Source organism: Pterocles gutturalis, unplaced genomic scaffold (assembly GCF_000699245.1).
Source record: "Pterocles gutturalis isolate BGI_N339 unplaced genomic scaffold, ASM69924v1 scaffold2557, whole genome shotgun sequence".
In the NCBI taxonomy this organism is placed as follows: Eukaryota; Metazoa; Chordata; class Aves; order Pterocliformes; family Pteroclidae; genus Pterocles; species Pterocles gutturalis.
In genome coordinates, this window is record NW_010112390.1 from 1,762 (window position 1) to 19,911 (window position 18,150).

The 18,150-nt window shown below is 39.7% G+C and overlaps 1 protein-coding gene across 1 annotated transcript; it reads left to right on the forward strand.

The window, feature by feature from the left end:
• Positions 1–7,242: 7,242 nt before the first annotated feature.
• On the forward strand, positions 7,243–17,864 carry LAMP1 (lysosomal-associated membrane protein 1; the record flags this gene model as incomplete). Its single annotated transcript, XM_010074004.1, has 8 exons — positions 7,243–7,358; positions 8,707–8,938; positions 9,038–9,184; positions 12,885–13,102; positions 14,720–14,842; positions 15,805–15,874; positions 16,044–16,214; positions 16,842–17,864. Coding segments are annotated over 8 exons (1,217 nt in total), but the record flags the coding sequence as incomplete, so codon positions are not given.
• Between the last annotated feature and the right edge of the window lie 286 nt (positions 17,865–18,150).

Here is an 18,150-nt window from a genome sequence, read left to right on the forward strand (position 1 = left end):
ATTCAGTATTGGTGAGTAAATAATGATGTATCTGATATTTGGGGAAGGAAAAATGAGTTTGAAAAGGTAGCGTGGTGCCTTTTCAGGGTTATTGACGCATAATCCACGTATTTCTGTTGCACAACTCCAGTCCAAAGGGGAATTCCAAACCTTGCTCTCGATGTAGGGATAGCTGAGAGAAGCTTGGACAATAAATTCCAGCTACCAAGTAATTTGGTGGTGTATTGTTTTCCGCAGTCTTGGCATTGCTAGCCATATGGAACTGAGTCCAAGTATAAAGTAGCTTTTGCAAAATATAACTGCTTTTACATTGTGTGACTTGCGAAACATTGTTTTAGCAAGTGCTGCCCTCAACATAGTGTTTGCTTGATAGGTTCTTCAAGTGTGTTGACACAGTCTCTAAGGATCAGGATTTGTGTGCTAGTCGCAAGCCTGTTATCATGTGATAGGTTACTCAGCTTTGACTTTGGTAGCTTTTCTGACTTGTAAAGTAACTTCTTACTTGCAGAGTAAGAACTCTTCAGGCTCCCTGACACTCCACTTTTGAGAAATGCTCCTGAGGTTCCTGTTCAGGCTGGCTTAGAAGTTTCATTTTTGGTGTAACCTCCTTCTAGATTGTTCTGTAACAAATAGGGTCATTTCTAATGAGTAGCAGATGATAAACTGAAGAATTACCTCTAGGTACAGTGGAACCCTACTCAAAGAAAAGATGGATATTTTATTGAGAAGTTAACTTCTGTTATCTCTGTTAAGCCTTTTGTATGTCTTAAAGATAACTTATTTTTAGCGCTAAGAAGGCGTGCCTCGTCTTTGCTTTTTCAGCTTAACTGCAACAGTTTCTCTTTTCTCTCAAGCCAGACCCTATTTGAAAATTCCTTTAGAAAGCTTGGTCCCATAATGGACTTGTGGTATTTATTCTCTTAAGCTTGGCAGGAGACCCTTTTGGGTATGTGAGTGGCAGTAGTTACAACAGCTATTTGAACACTTCATTGTGTTATCTTAATTCTAAATTATAGGCCTACTGTTTTAAAATGTATTTTATGATTTGGTAAATCAGGCTTCCGTGGTTTTTGTGCATCTGACTTCAAGATGGACTGATAACACCTTTCAGTCTAAGGGTAACAGTTTCCCAACCTTCTCTGTCACTTGACAGCACCACTGGCTCTCAGTACAACCTCTTCTACTGTAATTAAAAGTGTGAGAGTGATAGTAGTGCCCTGGCAGTACAGTACAGAATTTCAAACGTGGTTCAGCTCTGAGCAGTGGGCACGTGTCTGTCTGTTCCCTCTCCAGTGTTCAGGCTTGAGCACAGTAGTCCACACTTAAAACATTTAGTTTTCTTCTGCTAAACTTCAGTGGCTTTCTGATTTCTTAACAAGACAGAATTCTGCCTGTGTAATATGGGAACACCGGTATGTCTTTACTTTCCTTGAGAGAGGTGGGATCTATTGTCTTCTGGATAGGACTAGGAGAGTGGTTTACTCAGGCAGTTGGTTTATTATCTTTTTTTCCAATATCCTCTTGTGTGGAGAGGCTTTCTCTTTAAATTGTCATCAGAGTGCTTCTTCCTCCAAAACATTGTTTGGGCTGCCAGCTACCTTGAAGGATGTACGTTAGTTGTGTGGTGTGATACAGCAGCACTGACCCGAAAAAGTGCAAAATGAACTTGTGTGACTGCTGAAAAAGGTCTAGCCACGGGAGTTCAGACTTCTTGGTGGATTCATGTCATCAGCTGCTGTACAGCTATCCCCGGACTTCCTTCCTCTAGATGGGAGACCATAAAGAAGTTTCACGTGACAAAACTCGATGCAGTTGTACAATTCTCTGGGCAAATGGCAAAAGTACAACTGCTAAATAGCCTTTCCTTTATAATGCTTTTGTACTTTCATAAATTGTAAAGACAGAGGATATTCACCTGCAAACTTGAACTGAGACACAAAATTTACTGCCTTGATGGAAATCAACAATGTCAAAAACAGTCTGAGACAGCACAAATTTGTCGCTGTTAATTGGCAAGGATGCATCTTCTAGGGTTGGATCAGGAACCTGATATAATCAGGTGCTGCACCTGCACAAGTGCAGCTGATTCTATTCTCCCCTAAAGTACTCATACATTCTTGAATTAAGCTCTGTACCAGCACAAACACCACTGTATTTGTGTTCAAGCGTGTCCAACAGCAGTTGGAGTGAATCCAGCCTTGTCTTTTCCTGGTGTGCTTTCCAGATAGCCAGTGTTCAGCAGTCTTTGGAGTCCATTTGTGACAGGTAAGTATAACTCGTAACTTTATGAAGACCATCTTGTCTAATGCAAAGTGGTTCATACATCAAGTCTGTCAAGGGATTTTCCTGCTTTTGGTTGTTCCCCAGAAATGTTAGGGTTGGCAAATAGTGTGATCTTTCAAAAATACATTATTTTTTAAGTTCTTGTGTTTTTCTGTACTATCCCAAGGTAGTATAGATTCTGGATCCTAAGCAAGTGATTTTGACTTGGTTGTCCGAGAAAGGATTTGTACCAGCTGTCCCTCTGGGAGTGGTGCTTATGTTAGAAGACAAGTGGTTAGAGGAGAGTGTAAATCCTCAGGGATTTTTTCCATTCTCTTCTCTGGCATAGACCTAGGAGTCTAAAGTGGTGACTGAGGTCACCAGCTTGTTTGCAAAATGGCGCTGAGATGACAGGATCTTTCCGAACCATCAGAATGAGTGAATTACTGGTCACTTCTGTTCACATGTACAATGAAAAATAAACCTTCTTTAGATAAGAATTAGCATTTCTTATCTCCTTGGATTAATGCCCCATAGATAGCAGTGTTCGCTGTGTATACACAAAGAACATCTGGGCAAAGGTGCAGGGCAACACAGCAGTGCTGTAGCTTGGGTACAGAGTGATTGTGTAGTGCTGGCGTCTGTTAATAAGCATCCCTTGCCTTCAGAGTACTGCCGCGCAGTAATTACAGGGTAGGCTGTAGCAGAGGAGAGTCTTTGGCATGTATGACCAGGCTGTGGGTGTGATACTCTGAACCTTGTCGCGGTGCTTGCAGGGAGCGGTTAGCTGGGCTATGCTGCATGGTTTTCCTCCCTAACACCATAGTCACTCAGCGTAACTGCAGACAGTCCCATCCACTAGAGATCTGTGTTGCTTAAACTAAGGATGATGTGGAATATGTGCCCAGGTGGATTTGGATGGCTTGCTGTCCTTTCTTCCAAGAGGGAGGCAGAAAAATACTAAAGAGTTTTTTTATTTATGCAGGAAACATGAATATAGTAACAAAACCCAAATTATATAAAAGTAGCTTTTGTGTTTGAGATCCTTGTTGTCTGTGTTCCATGTTTCTAATAAAAATTGGAGACAAAGTAAATAATTAACTATAGTAACTGGAGTCCTCTTTGCAAGCAGACAGTGTAAACAATTGCCACTAATATATGCTCACTTTTTTTAGAGCACAATAACCATTAATCTTTCTCCCTTAGCACGTTTACATTATATGGGAGAGTAACCTAAGTGTAGCTGTGCTTGACTAACAGGATTTAATTTATAAAAAGGTTGAAATGTGAAAACATCTTTGTGTGGTCAAGAGATGGGGAATCCTGCCATTCTAGATAAGAGTTCAGATTTAAATGGTTTGAATGTGCTAGATTGTTTTGTTAGCTTTGTGGTTTTCAGTTTAAAACAAACTTAACTTTGTGAGTTAGATTTCTTTAAGACAAATTGTTGCATAACCATGGAAGTCTTAGTTTTGTTTGACTTGTTTATTGTGTTTACTTGTTTGTTGTGTCTCAGTGTTAATATGCTCTGCTTGGTATTTTGATGTATTTTTTGGTATGTTAGATAAGGAAGGATGCTAGATTTAATTCAAGTAACATATCTAGCTCTTTCTTCATCAGTTTTTTCCCACACAAGACTAATTTCAGCAATGAGCTGTAAAAGGAGAGATTGTCTTATGATTTTCAACTGAAAATATGCAGCTAGAATAAATATGTAAGCATCCCTTTTTCAGAACCTATTGGACTACAAAAGGAAGCATCTGAACTAGGTGACATTTCTTTGATGCTAGTACATTTTGATGATTCATCTACTAGATATCCATAACATAGTATTTCTAGCCAAATGAATAATGAACTTTACAAAAATTACATTTTGCTGTTGAAAAGTCTAGGAGCTGTTCAGCTGTGTCAATCTGGAGTAATGCACTTGCTCCACCACAGACAGTTTTCAAATAGGGTGCTGCAGTTTGTTAAGAAGAGCATCTAAAGTCTGAAGTTAAGAAGCTGGAGGTTGTATCACTTTTTGTGTTAAATAGCAAAGAATGATATTGCTATGAGAAGTACAAGCAATATTCTCAACTTGTAGACATGCCATGATAAAATTGTGCAATACTTTATGTAACTTTATTAGAAATATTCCCAGGACAGATTGATTCAACATCAGTTTGCTTTTCTGTATTCTTGACATTTTGACTGTAGGCTCTTACTATTTGTGGGCTAGTGATGATTCATGCATTAATCACTAGTCGACACTGAAACTGCCTTCACAAACTCAGCAGCTGCTTTCCTGCCAAACCCAGTGGGCTGTTCCTCTGCCATAAACTGACTGGAGCAAAGAGTAGGCAGGACCTTCTTTCTTTCCCTGTTTTGTTCTTCAGTGGGTTTTTTATTTTCTGATTTTTCGTTGCCCCTATATCCCTTATGTTTCACTCAGTTCTGCCTGTATTCCTCTCCATCCCTGCCCCAAGACCATGGGAGCAGATGATGCTGCAGCACAGTGCTCTCTGATCACCATCCTTGTGCACGTTGGCTTTTGAGCAGTGAAACAACCCTCGTGCCCCTTCACTGGGGACAGCTCAGTGTCTTGTGCTTAGTGCTTCTGTCTCATCACTGACACTGCAAATCCAGCAGCTGCTGAACATTTCTGAAGAAGGAATGGGCTTTTACAGTGTTTGTTCCACACTAACAAAATCAGGATTCATCTCATGGTGTGAACTTAACCTTGCAAAAATCTACTAGTTATGCAGGTGGTATTTTTTACTGTTTGTTCACACCCCTTATCCTCTATTACTTAAACTTGCCAAGGGCAATTTGTCAGCTCTTTATTCCCAGAATCCGTCTTCCATTTGGTGCTTTCTGGTACCTCTGCATTGTCTTTTGGTGTTCTCTGTATCATCTGTAATGGGCAAGTCTGTCACATTTTCCTTTAGGTCAGCAACATTTTCTTAATTGTTTTTTAGTCTTTTCTTTCCCCTGTATTTCTTTTTAAACCTGATTTTTTTCTGCTTTTATTCTTTTACTGCCTATTACTAGTTTATTTTTAGCTCTAACATTGCTGAGGTTTTTTAAATAGCTGTCAAACAAGAGAGTCAGCATGCACACTGAAGGTTTTCCTTCCAGCATGTTTTCCATTGATAGTTCAACTAGCCATGGACTCATTCCCTGCCTCTGTGCTGTGCTAGACATCTTGAAGAAAGTGTAAGCAGCTTGTTCCAGATGCAAATTTAGTTGAAGGAAGCTTTGCAAACTGAAACTTCCATGCAGAGGAACATCGATTCTTTCTAGCACTGTGCTGAACTGCAATAAGTAACATTTTATTTGTGAATGTATGTTTCTTTGTGATCATTATGAGCTGGACATAAAGATAGGACAATTTTGATTTGAAATATCAGTTTTCTACACTATCCATTCTTAAGCAATTCATGTCTTCTGTCTAGCTCTGGTTTCAGGTCTAGACTCTTTAATTTAAACAACGGGGTAAAGTGTATGAATTCCAGCTTAAGTTTTGTCGCCTTTTGGTGCTGAGGGCGGTTATATTGTTGCTAAGGGGAAGGCAACAAGGGAAAATGTTTGAGTGCCAGAGAAATTGTTTCCAAGGTGTTCCTACAACTGAAGTGCCTTAAACCCAAGTTGAGCTGACCTAAGTCAAATTTTTTGTAATAATTGCCTTAATACAATTGTATGCACCATAGTTTTGTAGTGAAAAGTTTTAAAATTGGGATTTGCTTTTTGAAAACTTCTTGGGGAGGGAAGCTAGCTAATGAATAATCTGTTAGCTGGATCTTTTTGCTACATCAGCAGTTGAATGGATTAGCATGTTTGACTCTTCAAAGTGTATTTGCTTGAGATAAATGGAGTGGTTTATGTCTTGCAGCTGCTTTTTTTCAGGTCTTCTGCAAGCCTGAAGTTGTTGCAAATGCAAGCTGATAAAGTTCTAGCATGAAAATGTTGCAGGCTGTTTGCAGAGAGGTTTTCTTCAGATGCGTGCTTGGTGACAAATTGAGAATCAGAAAAATAAAGTGCTCTACAGTAAAGAACTCACCTCCTTGGTATGATTTCAGATACAGGAGCACTGCCCAGTTAGCTCTTACCGCAAATGAAGTATGAGATAAACAGCTTCCTGGCTCTGTCTAGCCTGCCACAACACATCCCCTAGGTGAAGCTTCATTGCCAGAAGTCCATGCTGCTGTCAGAAAAGATGATCCCATGCTCCTCTCGCCACATGTTCTTACCCTGTTAAGTCAGTACTAGTGTGATCAGTTGTACTAGCGCTCCGAGTGCTGGGGCTGGGGGGGTGAGCAAGTGGGGGAAAAGCTGTGCTTTTGTCAGTAGCTCAGTCTGAAGTTAAACCAGTGAGGAAAACATAACCTCGGTCTGTGTCAAGCTCTTGGCCCCCATCCTCCTCTCAAGTGCAGAGAGCATGATGACAGTAAAGAGACGTTCTCCTGGCAAGGGTGGCATGCTCCATCATGCTATTTTTGGCAGTCCCTTCAAAACATCTGCAGTCAATCCAAGCTTTCTAAATGTTGCATTCAGTGCGTTGTACAGCTCAGTGTCCTGGTACAGCACGAATGAAGGCTGTGTGGTGTGCTGCAGGGGGAAGGCTGAGCCCTATAAGCATGCAGGATCAACTATGCTAAGTCAGTTCTGGCTGAAGCTTGCAAAGTAGTTGCTGTGTTGGGTGAACACTGAGTAGCTGCCTTGAAGGGTATGACTGATGCTTGTTGCAAGTTTTTATTACCCTCTGAGGACTCAGCATGTCAACGGTTTTGGTTTGGGTGGCTCTTTATAAATGGGGTGTTAAATTTGTCCTCTGTGTTAGTAATGTTGAAGCTAGTATAGAGACTGTTCATGCCTGAGTTTCCAAACTCGACTGCTGTTTAGGATGTACTCCTAAAATGTCCAGTTGTGTGTGTCTCTTTGGGATCAAAAATAAAAACTTAACATGACACCAAGTTAATCACTTATCATTCTTAACAGGCTTTTTACAGTCTTCCTCTTCATTTGAGGTGAAAGATTCAAGTGGCAAGGTCTGCATAATTGCTAACCTGACAGTAGCCTTTTCAGTGGAATACAAAAGCAATGGCCAAAAAGAGGTAAGGAGGATATCTCACTGCTTGTCTCTAACTTGTGTTTATAAAATGTGTGGTATTTCTGCACGTGCACAGTATTTAAACTTTGAGCAAATATTTAAGCATGAAAAAACTGCTTTAGCAAAGGTTTCCCTGCTCCCAGCCAGGTTGCATCAACTTTTGTTTATTCCTGATGTGTCTTCTAATTAAACAGGGATAAGGCTGCCTGAAACTGCCACAAACAATACATGTGAAATTACTTCTGTGACTGAAATTCCACCTGTCCCATTGGTAGCTAAAATGGCTTTCATTGGAACTGTAAAGGCAAAAATGCTACCAGTCATCTTTTGATGAACTTGGTCATACTTACGTGGACTAAATCTGAACTGAAATGGCCTGTGGCACGTAGCTTTTCAACCTCCCTGAAATCTGTGGTTTTCTCACTTAGAAAATCTCTAGTTTCCAGTGTATCTACAGACTAGTGCAGTGCTTACAAGGTGTTCCATATTAACAGCAAAAGCCTGTTAATAGAAAGTTAAGATTTTTTTATTTACAAATACTCCACTTTTTAGTTTACTTTTTTCGTATCTCTACTGCTGAAGAGGAATTGTGGATTATTTATAATCTCATGGCAGTTGCATGTTTTGAGGCACTCTTGTTCAAGTTTATTTTTTTCCTAGCCATCAGTGAGTGTAATGTGAGATTAAAAAAAAAAATCCTACTACTTTGCCAGTGGTGCACTTGCTATGTGTGATTTGAGCTGAGAGTTATGTTGCATATTCCACTTTTTCAGTGGTGCTAATGGTCTGAAATCCTGCTGATACTGGTGTGCAAGTTTGCATTCAGAGGTGACTGCTTTCATAACTTGCTTTTGGATGTTTCTTCATGTAAGCAGTAAGCTCAAAACTTTCCAGTAAACATTGTATTGGTCGTCAGGTACCAAATTACTTCTCAATTAAGTATTATAGCCAAAGTATGTAGGCTGAACCATTTGCTTTTGTTCTTACTCCGTTGTACTACAAGAAGCAAAGCTTAAACTCTTCCATTTTTCACATGTCCAGAGTTTGATAGATTTGATTGACCTAGTACGGAAGTACCTGCAAATTCATAGTGCTATTTTAGCGGGGGGGGGAAGTCTAAGAGGTCCTGTAACTATGTACTGTTTTGTTCTCAAATTTCAGAGAGCAATATTCTTAGAAATCTGAGTGCCAGTAACATGCTACTTGCTATATAGAAGTATATAAGTAGACATCTTATAGCATATATGAATGTCAGCTGTATATTTTATAACAGTTTCATAGGACATTTAAAAAACAGTAAGGAAAAGCTGTTACTTCATCCCATTTACCTGTGTTTTGTTTTTAACCCACAGTTTGCACACTTCTTTCTTCCACAAAATGCTACAATAGAGCCACAGAGCTCATGTGGTAAAGGTAACACGTCTCATCCAGTTCTGGTACTGGGTTTTGGAGCAGGACATTCATTAAGCCTGAATTTCTCAGAGTCTGCAGACAAGTACCAAGTTGAAGAGCTAGTTTTCCACTACAATCTGTCAGATGCAACTTTATTCCATAATTCAACTGGAGGTAAAATTAAAACTTCCAGTTCTCATTGTGTAACCCTTCCAGATGTAATACTGACTTGTTTCTGTAAGTACTGTTACATACTAATGCAGTGTAATCTTTTTACAGAAGTGAAGAGAGTATCGCATAACACTATTATTCAGGCATCTTTGGGCACACAATACAGATGCATCAACTTCAAGCACGTCAATATGAAGAATGTGAACATTACTTTCAGCAACATTACTTTGGAAGCCTATCTCACAAATGGCACTTTCAGTGTGAACAGTAGGTATCTTGTAGCAGAAAATGTACTTGGTGAACTAATATTTCCAATAATAGATTATTTCTTTTTAGGTCCTGACTAATCATATTTAGGCAGGTACAAACTGATTCTAAAGCTCAATAGCAGCATCTTCTGTAATTAATAGATTTGCCTCAGGTTTTCTCTGTAGGGGTGTCAGTGCCCCGTGTTCCCGTGGGTTTTGTGCAGATAATAGGGAATGTTCCTTCTGTTCATGAGTATTCATGGGTGTAAACATGTGCTGCAGTAGGTCAGTCGGGCACATGGCCAAAATCCTAGTTCAAGAAATATCTGGTAACTTCCAAGTATTATGCCTCTACCAAAGTAGTTTGAATTAGTTACTGCGTGCTCTGGGGAAAATCAGTGGTGTTCTCCCCAGAGAACTGGTCTCTTAGGGAGTAGATAGTACATCTTTCTACAGGAGGCTGTAACAGTGATGTTGTTTTTCTGTCAGGCTCTATCACAAAATGATCATTTGTCCTGATGGCTTGTGCTGAAAAGCATTTTGGAATTTCCCTGCTATAATGACTAGAAGACAAACTACTTCATGGTGTGTTCATGTCCTTTGCTTTTGTGGCAGCACTCTTCAGTTTACATAACTCTTGATGTTTTATCACTCATGGCGTCTTAGGGAGGGATAAATCTTTGCCTTACTTTTTGGGCAAGTAAGAAGTCTGATCTCTGGAAAATGTTAAACTCTTACTATTTAGGCTGTTAATCCTATTTATGCATCTGTTGAAATTAATCTTGAAAAACAGGGGAGTCAGTGCTGGCATGTGATGGGTACATTTAACAGGTGTCTTCTACAGGAGTATCTATACCTTGTCCTGTGTCTCTGAAAAATACCTTGCCTGATGCATGATAATACTGGAGTTGACTTCTTTTATGGCTGCCTCACATGACTGGATCATATTTCAGTGTGTATCATTCTCTTGATCAGTCTTTTTCATTCAGTGAACTAGTTTGCAGCAAAGATGTGGACCTACATTTGTAATTTAAAAAAAAAAAACCCTTGATTTCTGTTACTCCAGTCTTCAGAACTTTCTCATTTTTAAATATGGTCTCTTGATCCAGTTACCATACTGGGTAAGTATGATAAGTGATAGTTATCAGCAGGTTTGGAAAAAGTTATTTTTTTAACTTCTATACGACTTCAATAAAATCTCCCTACTGTGTAACAATTTTCCTTTTAACACCACCTATTTTCTGTTCTTACATAGTCCTTTGGTTAAAAAAAAAAAATCAATATTGCATTATTTCAGGAGAGTGTTCCTTATGCAACACAAGCTTGTAAGCATTTGTTTTCTTTTCTATTCCTAGTTACCTCTCTTATTTTTAGATTAATATAAATACTTTATTTTGCCAGGATCACTTGCCCAGAGTTGCCTTTCTCCATCCTGTGGTATCATTGTCTTGATGAAACTATTGATCCTCAGAAAAAAACACATGATTTCCTATGATCCTGGGGTAGATAACTGTTTGGTCCGAGTTCATGTTTTTTGGGTTTTTGAAATTTTTTTCTTCGTTTCCATATTCCTGTTACCCATACTGTCCTGCTCTGTTTTTTTTCTTTAAATTATTATCATACCTAAGTTTTTTTTATTGTCTTGGGACTGCATGCAGATATTTTTTTTCTATTCCTACTGCACAATGAGCTATCTCTATTTTGTGGTGTGTTGGGGTTATTTTTGTATTCAGATGGTTAAAGAATTCTTGTGTTATTTTTATATTTAAAAAATGTATAGAGTTTTTTTTTTAATCTTCACCCTGAAATCACCTTGTTCTTTCTAGATCAGTTTTTTCTTTCCACTCTTGCAGGTTTTAGACTTCCCCTGTCTTTTTGGCAGCAAGTTATTGATAAACTTTAGATCTGGAATTCTCCCTTTTTTCCCTGCCACTCCTTCATTAGTGGATATTTCTGCTGGTGATCTGGGCATGGCTCACCGAAGGGAAGAAGAATCAATATTCAGTGCATCTGTGCATCACTACTAGTAATGGTAACTTCTATCAGTGTACCCAGAAGTTAGTGACTGAGGTTATGGTAGTGATTATCTGCTGCTCTGAAGAAAAGGAGGCTTTAATTTTATCTGTTGGTGGTTTTGTCAGCTGCTTTCCTATAACTGTCAGAAAAAGACATAAGAATTTGTCTTATCTCCAAATCTGTCTGGAAGAGTTGGTAGGAGCTATGCTGTAAATCAATTCAGTAAAAATACTGAATCAATACTCCACCTAGGACAAACTTGTGCTTGAAGTGATTTGGTTGTTTCCATCTCTGCTAACATGAGTAAGAGGCTGTATGTATTGGGGTCTTGCAGATGGAGGGAAATTCTCCATTGAAGTACGAAGTAAAGCTGATGTTTGGTTTATTTGTTAGGAAATGAACACATTTTTGGACCAGACCAGTATCTATTAAGTCTACAAAAGACAGGGTCACTCCTCCATTCATCCACCTTCCCTCTGCTCTTTAACTTTACAGAAATGGAGTAGAAATAGGAAAATGTTCTATGTTGGAGTCTGAGTTCAGGTGTCATTAGAGTTCTTCTTTCTGAGCCATAATTGAAAATTAAGTTTCTGTTTAAGTTTAGGGGCTATTTAGTAGATGTCTAGTATCTACAAGATGCATATGGGTTAAATTTTAGAAGTAGGCCCTTTGAGTCAGAATTGATTGCTGCTGCAGTTGCTGTTGTCCTTATAAAGTTGCAAGCTGTTATCTCTGACATGTGGAGATGACCTTGGCTTGGAACATGGAAGCCTCTACTCTACGGTAGTGTCTTTGCTACGACCTTTGGAATTGGCTTAGATGTTCAGTGCAGGAACCTTCTTGGCTAACTTGGATCAAGTTAAGATCTTGCTGCCAGGTGTTTCTGAGTATTCTGGCAAATAAATTAGAGTCACTGTTCTCTCTTTTTGCCTTGGAAGTTGCTGCTGAACTGGCTGAAAAGAGAAGGCAGACTTACCTTCGTTCAGCCTTGTACCCCCTCCGGTGGTGGGTGGCTACTAATGCAGGACTAAAGGGAGGGATAGATGTGAGACCCAAAGGGAGAGGATATAGCAAAACATTTGCCATCAGAAGCAGTGTCTTAGAATCCCTTTGTTAAGGATAGAAGAGCCACAGCACTGCTATGAGGTCTTGAGAGGTCCAGTACTATTTTAATGTTACTGCAGGTATTGCCAAAATAATGACATAGCATCCTCACAACCTGGTAGTGTAACTGGGGTGGCAGGGGAGGAGGATAACAACACATCTCCTGGGAGACCACTTTTAACAGCAGGGAGGAGAACTGTTCCTCTCTCTCTAGCAGACAAGTGCCCAGAGAGTCTGAGAGGCAGTCATCTCAGCCTTGCTATGAACATATGGCAGGAACGCTGGCTCTGTCAACATAGCAATATCTTACTTTTCCTGACTTCATGGCCAAGTGAAATGACAGATGTGAATAAAAGCAGATGCCATCGCCATGAACTTACGTAAATAACAGAGGTGTCATTTTCACATGCCAGGCTCTAAAAGTCTCTCAAACTTTGCAACAAGAGTTTAGGGTAATGCTTTACCATTGTGTTTCTCAGCTGTTGTTGTCTTCTGTTAAGAAAGGTACTTAAAATATGTCCTTTCCCTTGAGGATTAAAAAGGTAGAGCATCCCATAGCTTCATTTTGTTTGGTAATCACCATTTTCCTTTCTCTCCAGAGACAGAATGTGCTGAAGATATGGCCTCTACTACTGCTGTAGTGCCTACAACTCCTAAACAGACTACTAGCCAGGTTCCAACAACTAGCCCAGCACCAACTGCATCGCCCTCAAATCCTGCGGTTGGTAAATACAATGTGACTGGTCCAAATGGAACCTGTATACTGGCCTACATGGGGTTACAGCTTAATATCACCTATCCAAAAAAAGATCAAAAGGTACATTTTCTTTCTTCAAAGCATTCAGATTCTTCCTTTGAGGAAAATTTGGTAAATTATTATAGGTTTTTTTCTTTTAAAAAGAAATTGAATTGCTTAACTTGGACTAGGCTAGTGACGATTCAAACAGTTCTCTTCTACTGAAAGTGGTCATTAGAGGTTTTTCCATTCAGTAAGAGTACTAAACTTGTCTGTCAAATCCAGTAAGTATATACAGCTATGCCACAGAAGCAGTAAAAATTATCAAGATATGAGCAGGGGGAGTAGTCCTGTTATCAAAAGATTTTTAAGCTGATAAATAAAATACAGGAATTTGGCCTGAGGCACCTGAATGAAAACAGTGAATGACTGTTAGAAGGGAAAATTATTACTACCGTAAAACTGGACAGGCTTGTGACTTAGTTAACTTCCAGACAGCACCAAAGAGGCTTGGGTTTGAGTTCAGTGCTTAAGAGCTACTTAATGTCTGATTTTAACAGCAAAAATGCTACACAGTTTATGTAAGATCCAGCACAGGTTCTTTCCCTCCATTGTTGATGCAAAGCCCATCTTGCAAGCCCCGTGAACAAACCCTTTACCCGCTAACTGGTAAGGCAAAACTATGAGCCTGCGTGAAGGAATGACCAAGGGTCAGCAAGCCCTTATGTTCAGTAAAGCTTTGTTATAAAGGACCTTTGGTCACAAGCTGCTTTTCCCTATCATGTGTCTTAGTCTGAAGTTACAAGGGCAAGTGCAGGCCAACAAATTGTGACTGCTTTTGTGAAGTTTAAGTTGGATAAGGATGATAAAGGACCTGGTGTGAGGAGGGTGGTATGTGTGTAGGATTTAATTGCTTAATGCTATATGTGTTAGTGCAAAGGAATCTATTGCATTTATATATGATGATGACTGAGAGGTAAAATCATGAGCACTGATAGCTGGTGTGTGGCTGTACAGTAGCTAGTTATGATGGACTGTGTTTTAGCCACTTTAATTGTGTGCAATTCCCTAAGCTGTGTCCTGGAGCATGGCATTTTAGCTTTCTAATGTAATGACTGGTGATGAGGTGGTGAATAGGTCTTCCAAAGTCACGTGAGGGTCTGCTAAGAGCTACTGAAGGTTTCTATTGAACTGTTCAGCAAGTGCAGTTAACCCATGTCCTTCTGCACATACAAGACAGTACAAAATCATGTACCATGGGCAAAGCTAAAGCATTTTGAACGGAAGTGACATGCAAGATGATCATGCTTTACAGACAGTTCCCTTGATTATTTCAAAGCAGTATTTTATAACTTGTTGCCCCCTGCGTAGCAGTGGTTACTAATGTTTTTTCTGTATGCTGCTAGGACCAAAAGTTTAGTGTGGAGAAAGCAGCAGGTTATTGGCCACAGTCAGTCAGGGCTGTGGAAGGCTTCGTTAGCTATGCAAAGATGCCCTTTGTTCTCTGTACCAGCCTGGTAACTCAGGTGCAGCTTACACCAGCTTGTAACTTCTCCACCTATCTGCTCAGTTGTCTGTAAAATGTGTGGGCAAATGCAGCATTGTACGCATGTGAGTACAAGCAAGCTAGAAGTCGACTGAACGTATGTTGATGTATTAGTCTCTTCAAATGTCATAACTGATCCTCTTGTCTCGTAGATGGGATTGGATTTGCTGAATTTCATACCACATAATACAACTTCTTCTGGGACATGCAGCAATACCTCTGCCTTCTTGAATCTGACTTTTGAGAAGACAAGGGTTAGCTTCCACTTTGCATTGGTAAGAATCCCTAGCCAAAGCTTGTAGGGTCTTGCAGGGCTTCTCATGTGGGAAGACTAATTGGGGCAAGTACAAGAGAAAAAAGATGCAACTACAGGAAGGGGAATAAGTAAGTCATTCCTTTGTAGTACTAGGATTTAGAGGGTTTAATAACTTAGTAACTGTTATGAGGAAAGATATATACATGTATGTACACACACGTATGTATAGACAAACATCTATTGTTTGGAATGTGGATTTCTTTTAAGATTCTGTTGCCTACTCTCTAAAGCTACTCGCCCAAACTGGGAACAGTTCTGCTGTAGACAAAGAATAGCCTGTGACTAATAGGCATCTCATCTAATCATACAAGTACTGGAACCAGTTTTAGGTCCTCATCAGTATCTTGTGTACAACCCAAGAGCCATGTGTGCTTGTCGTGTGGACTCCTGTGCTGGTTGGAAATCCTGTTTCCCTGCCCCTGTGCTGTATTAGGGCTGCATGTACTTGAGGACTGAATCCACTGTGCGTGTCAGTTTTATGCTGCTTTTAATACTCGTGGGATTGATCAGATGTGATCACCTAGACCTGTTGTGTTAAATGACTCTCCACATCTCTGTGGGGTACCAAGCTGCTTTAAAGCTGTATTTGTAGGACAGGTGAGGCCATTGTACTAGCCTGGTTAAGGTATAGGTGGGACTATACCTTTAGTGTGGAGGTCAAGTCAGCAGTCTGAGGGATGACTGTGCCCCTTTCTCTACCTCCCTTCCCTCTCCCAAAGTAATTTTCCCTGAGATGTGCACCTTCTGTAGCTTTTCTCTAGAAAAGTGCAACAAAATTCTTCCTTTGGATGCTAATCCCAGTTGTGGAGTACCCTTTGAGAACCTTTCTCAAAATGCATGCAGAATTGAAACAGAATGTTAACAGCTTACGTTGTACATCATTAGCTTAAATGACAACTGTTGGTTTGTTTTCTTTAAAAGAATACAACTACTGAAAAATTCTTTCTGCAAGGTGTGAATGTAAGCACGACTCTGCCTTCTGAAGCACAAGGTAGGGACTTTTAAGATTCTACTTTCAGTGACTACTACTTAAATATTTAAGAGTTGCCTGCTTTAAGTAACATGTTAGAAATGTTGGGGGTGAATGCAATGAGTTTAAGCTCTGTGAGCTTACAACTCCTGCTCTTCAGGATTCTGTAATAAGACATTCTCTTACACAGAGACAAAGTTTGAAGCATCGAACAACAGCATGAGTGAGCTGAGAGCTACAGTAGGGAACTCCTACAAGTGTAGTGCAGAAGAGAATCTCCGGGTCACGGACAAAGCCCTTGTCAATGTATTTAATGTTCAGATCCAGGTTTTCAAGATTGACGGAGACAAATTTGGGGCAGGTAAGAGGTTTACATTTTTGGGGGGGGACCTAAGATTTGTGAAGTGCACTCTGATATAAGCATACAGTATTCTGTAGTCAAGTGTCAGCTTCTGGGTGCCACACTTAGTCTCTGCATGCCCCATTACAGGTGTTGTGGGGGCTAGTGTGACAGGTATGTAAAAAGCTTTGAAATACCTAGGACTTGTTCCTTGTGGTCCAGAGCAGAGTTAAGGAAAAGCGTTAACTTCCCTCCTAACTGTGTGCAGACAGTTGTATGAAAGGGGCAAAGTTCTGGGAAGTTCCTGACTCTTAGTTAATGCTGTCTTTTGTGACTGTGGTTAAAGCTAAAGGGCTATGGGAGAAGTCATGTTGATATATTTATGATGGCTAAGCTTGTGCGTGGCAGCTCTTGAGAAGGCAACCATCATTACAAATCTTTGTATTGTGCATACAACCAGTACTAGAAAGACCTCATCCTGAATGATCATAGCTAGCAGACTCGGCTTCCTTTTGGCTGTTGGCAAGCTAAACTAGAAGTTAACGAGCCAGGTTTTTTGTCTGTGCTGAGAGCAGAAGCTTGAAGTTCTGGATATAGCCATCTGGTGGTGCACTAGTGCCTAACATGGATCTTCTTCTTTCTCTTCAGTGGAAGAATGTCAACTGGATGAAAATAACATGCTGATCCCTATAATAGTTGGTGCAGCCCTTGCTGGTCTTGTTCTAATTGTCTTGATTGCTTACTTGATTGGCAGAAAGAGGAGCCATGCTGGATATCAAACAATTTAATGACTTGCACTAAAACCCAGTGTAGATGAAAAGCAATTGCAAGAAGCTGGGAAAAAAAAAAACCTAAACCTGCACATTTCCCCTGAGTTAAGATTGATATTCTAAGGGAACACCTTTTCTTGCAAATTGCTTCTTAAAGTCTGCTTTATTAAATGTGAAATCATCTTGCAGCATTTAACTATGCACAAAAGTAACTTCTGAAAATTCTGGTGTTTAATTTTGCTAACTAGTTTAAATATTTACCCACTTGGAAACAAGCTAAAAGTTTTTAAGGGTGCTTTTTTTTGGAATTGGCATAAGGTAATGTCAGCTAAAGATTCCAGAGAGGGATGTTGCTAATTCACACTGACTCAATTTCAGAATTCTTAACAAAGGGAAAAGGTCCATTCTTCGTACTGCTGCCATCCAGTGATGAAGTTAATTATACTGATGATGCATTTAAAGATATTTAGTAACAACTGACAAAAATGAAATTTAAAATCTAAACTCCACCTTGTCTCTTAGGTGTGAATTTTTTACTAAGCTTTAAACTCGATGCCTGGCGTATGCAGGGTGTGAAGAATGCAATACTCAAACCTTACAGGAACTCTTTATGAATGGACAACTCCCCTGTTTGATATTCTTGATGCTCTGCCAGCTTGTTAGGAGCTGGCACTTTTTTTAAATGGGTGTTATTTTTATTTACGTTTTTTTGTAAAGTGATTTCAGTCTCTTCTGTTGGAAGGTCCAGAGAGATCCTGTTACTGCACATGTGTACAATATAGATCTCAATCTGCTGATTCTCTTGCTTTCAACTTGGCTGGGGGGTTGTACACTTTAAGGATCAGTTCTTATGTATGCATTGCCTGTAACAATGCTAATAAAGACACTTTTTTTCTGTATATCTTAGTGTTGCTGATCACTCTTAAAAAAATTTGACCACTTAAGTGCTGAAGTCTTGGTTTGGCTCTCATTTGGAATCTTTAAATAATCCTTAGTGTGAAGTTATGTTAAAGAACTATAAGTTTTTTCCATGTGGCACAAAGGTGAGGCTTAACTGTGTTTGTGTCTTCAGAACAGCCCTTGTTTGGACTTTGTGCCTGGAAACAGGTAAAGCTACTGTGTATCAGTAACACGAGATCTGGAGAAGATAACTCTGACACTAAATTGCTGCTTACTGAGAAGTGTCA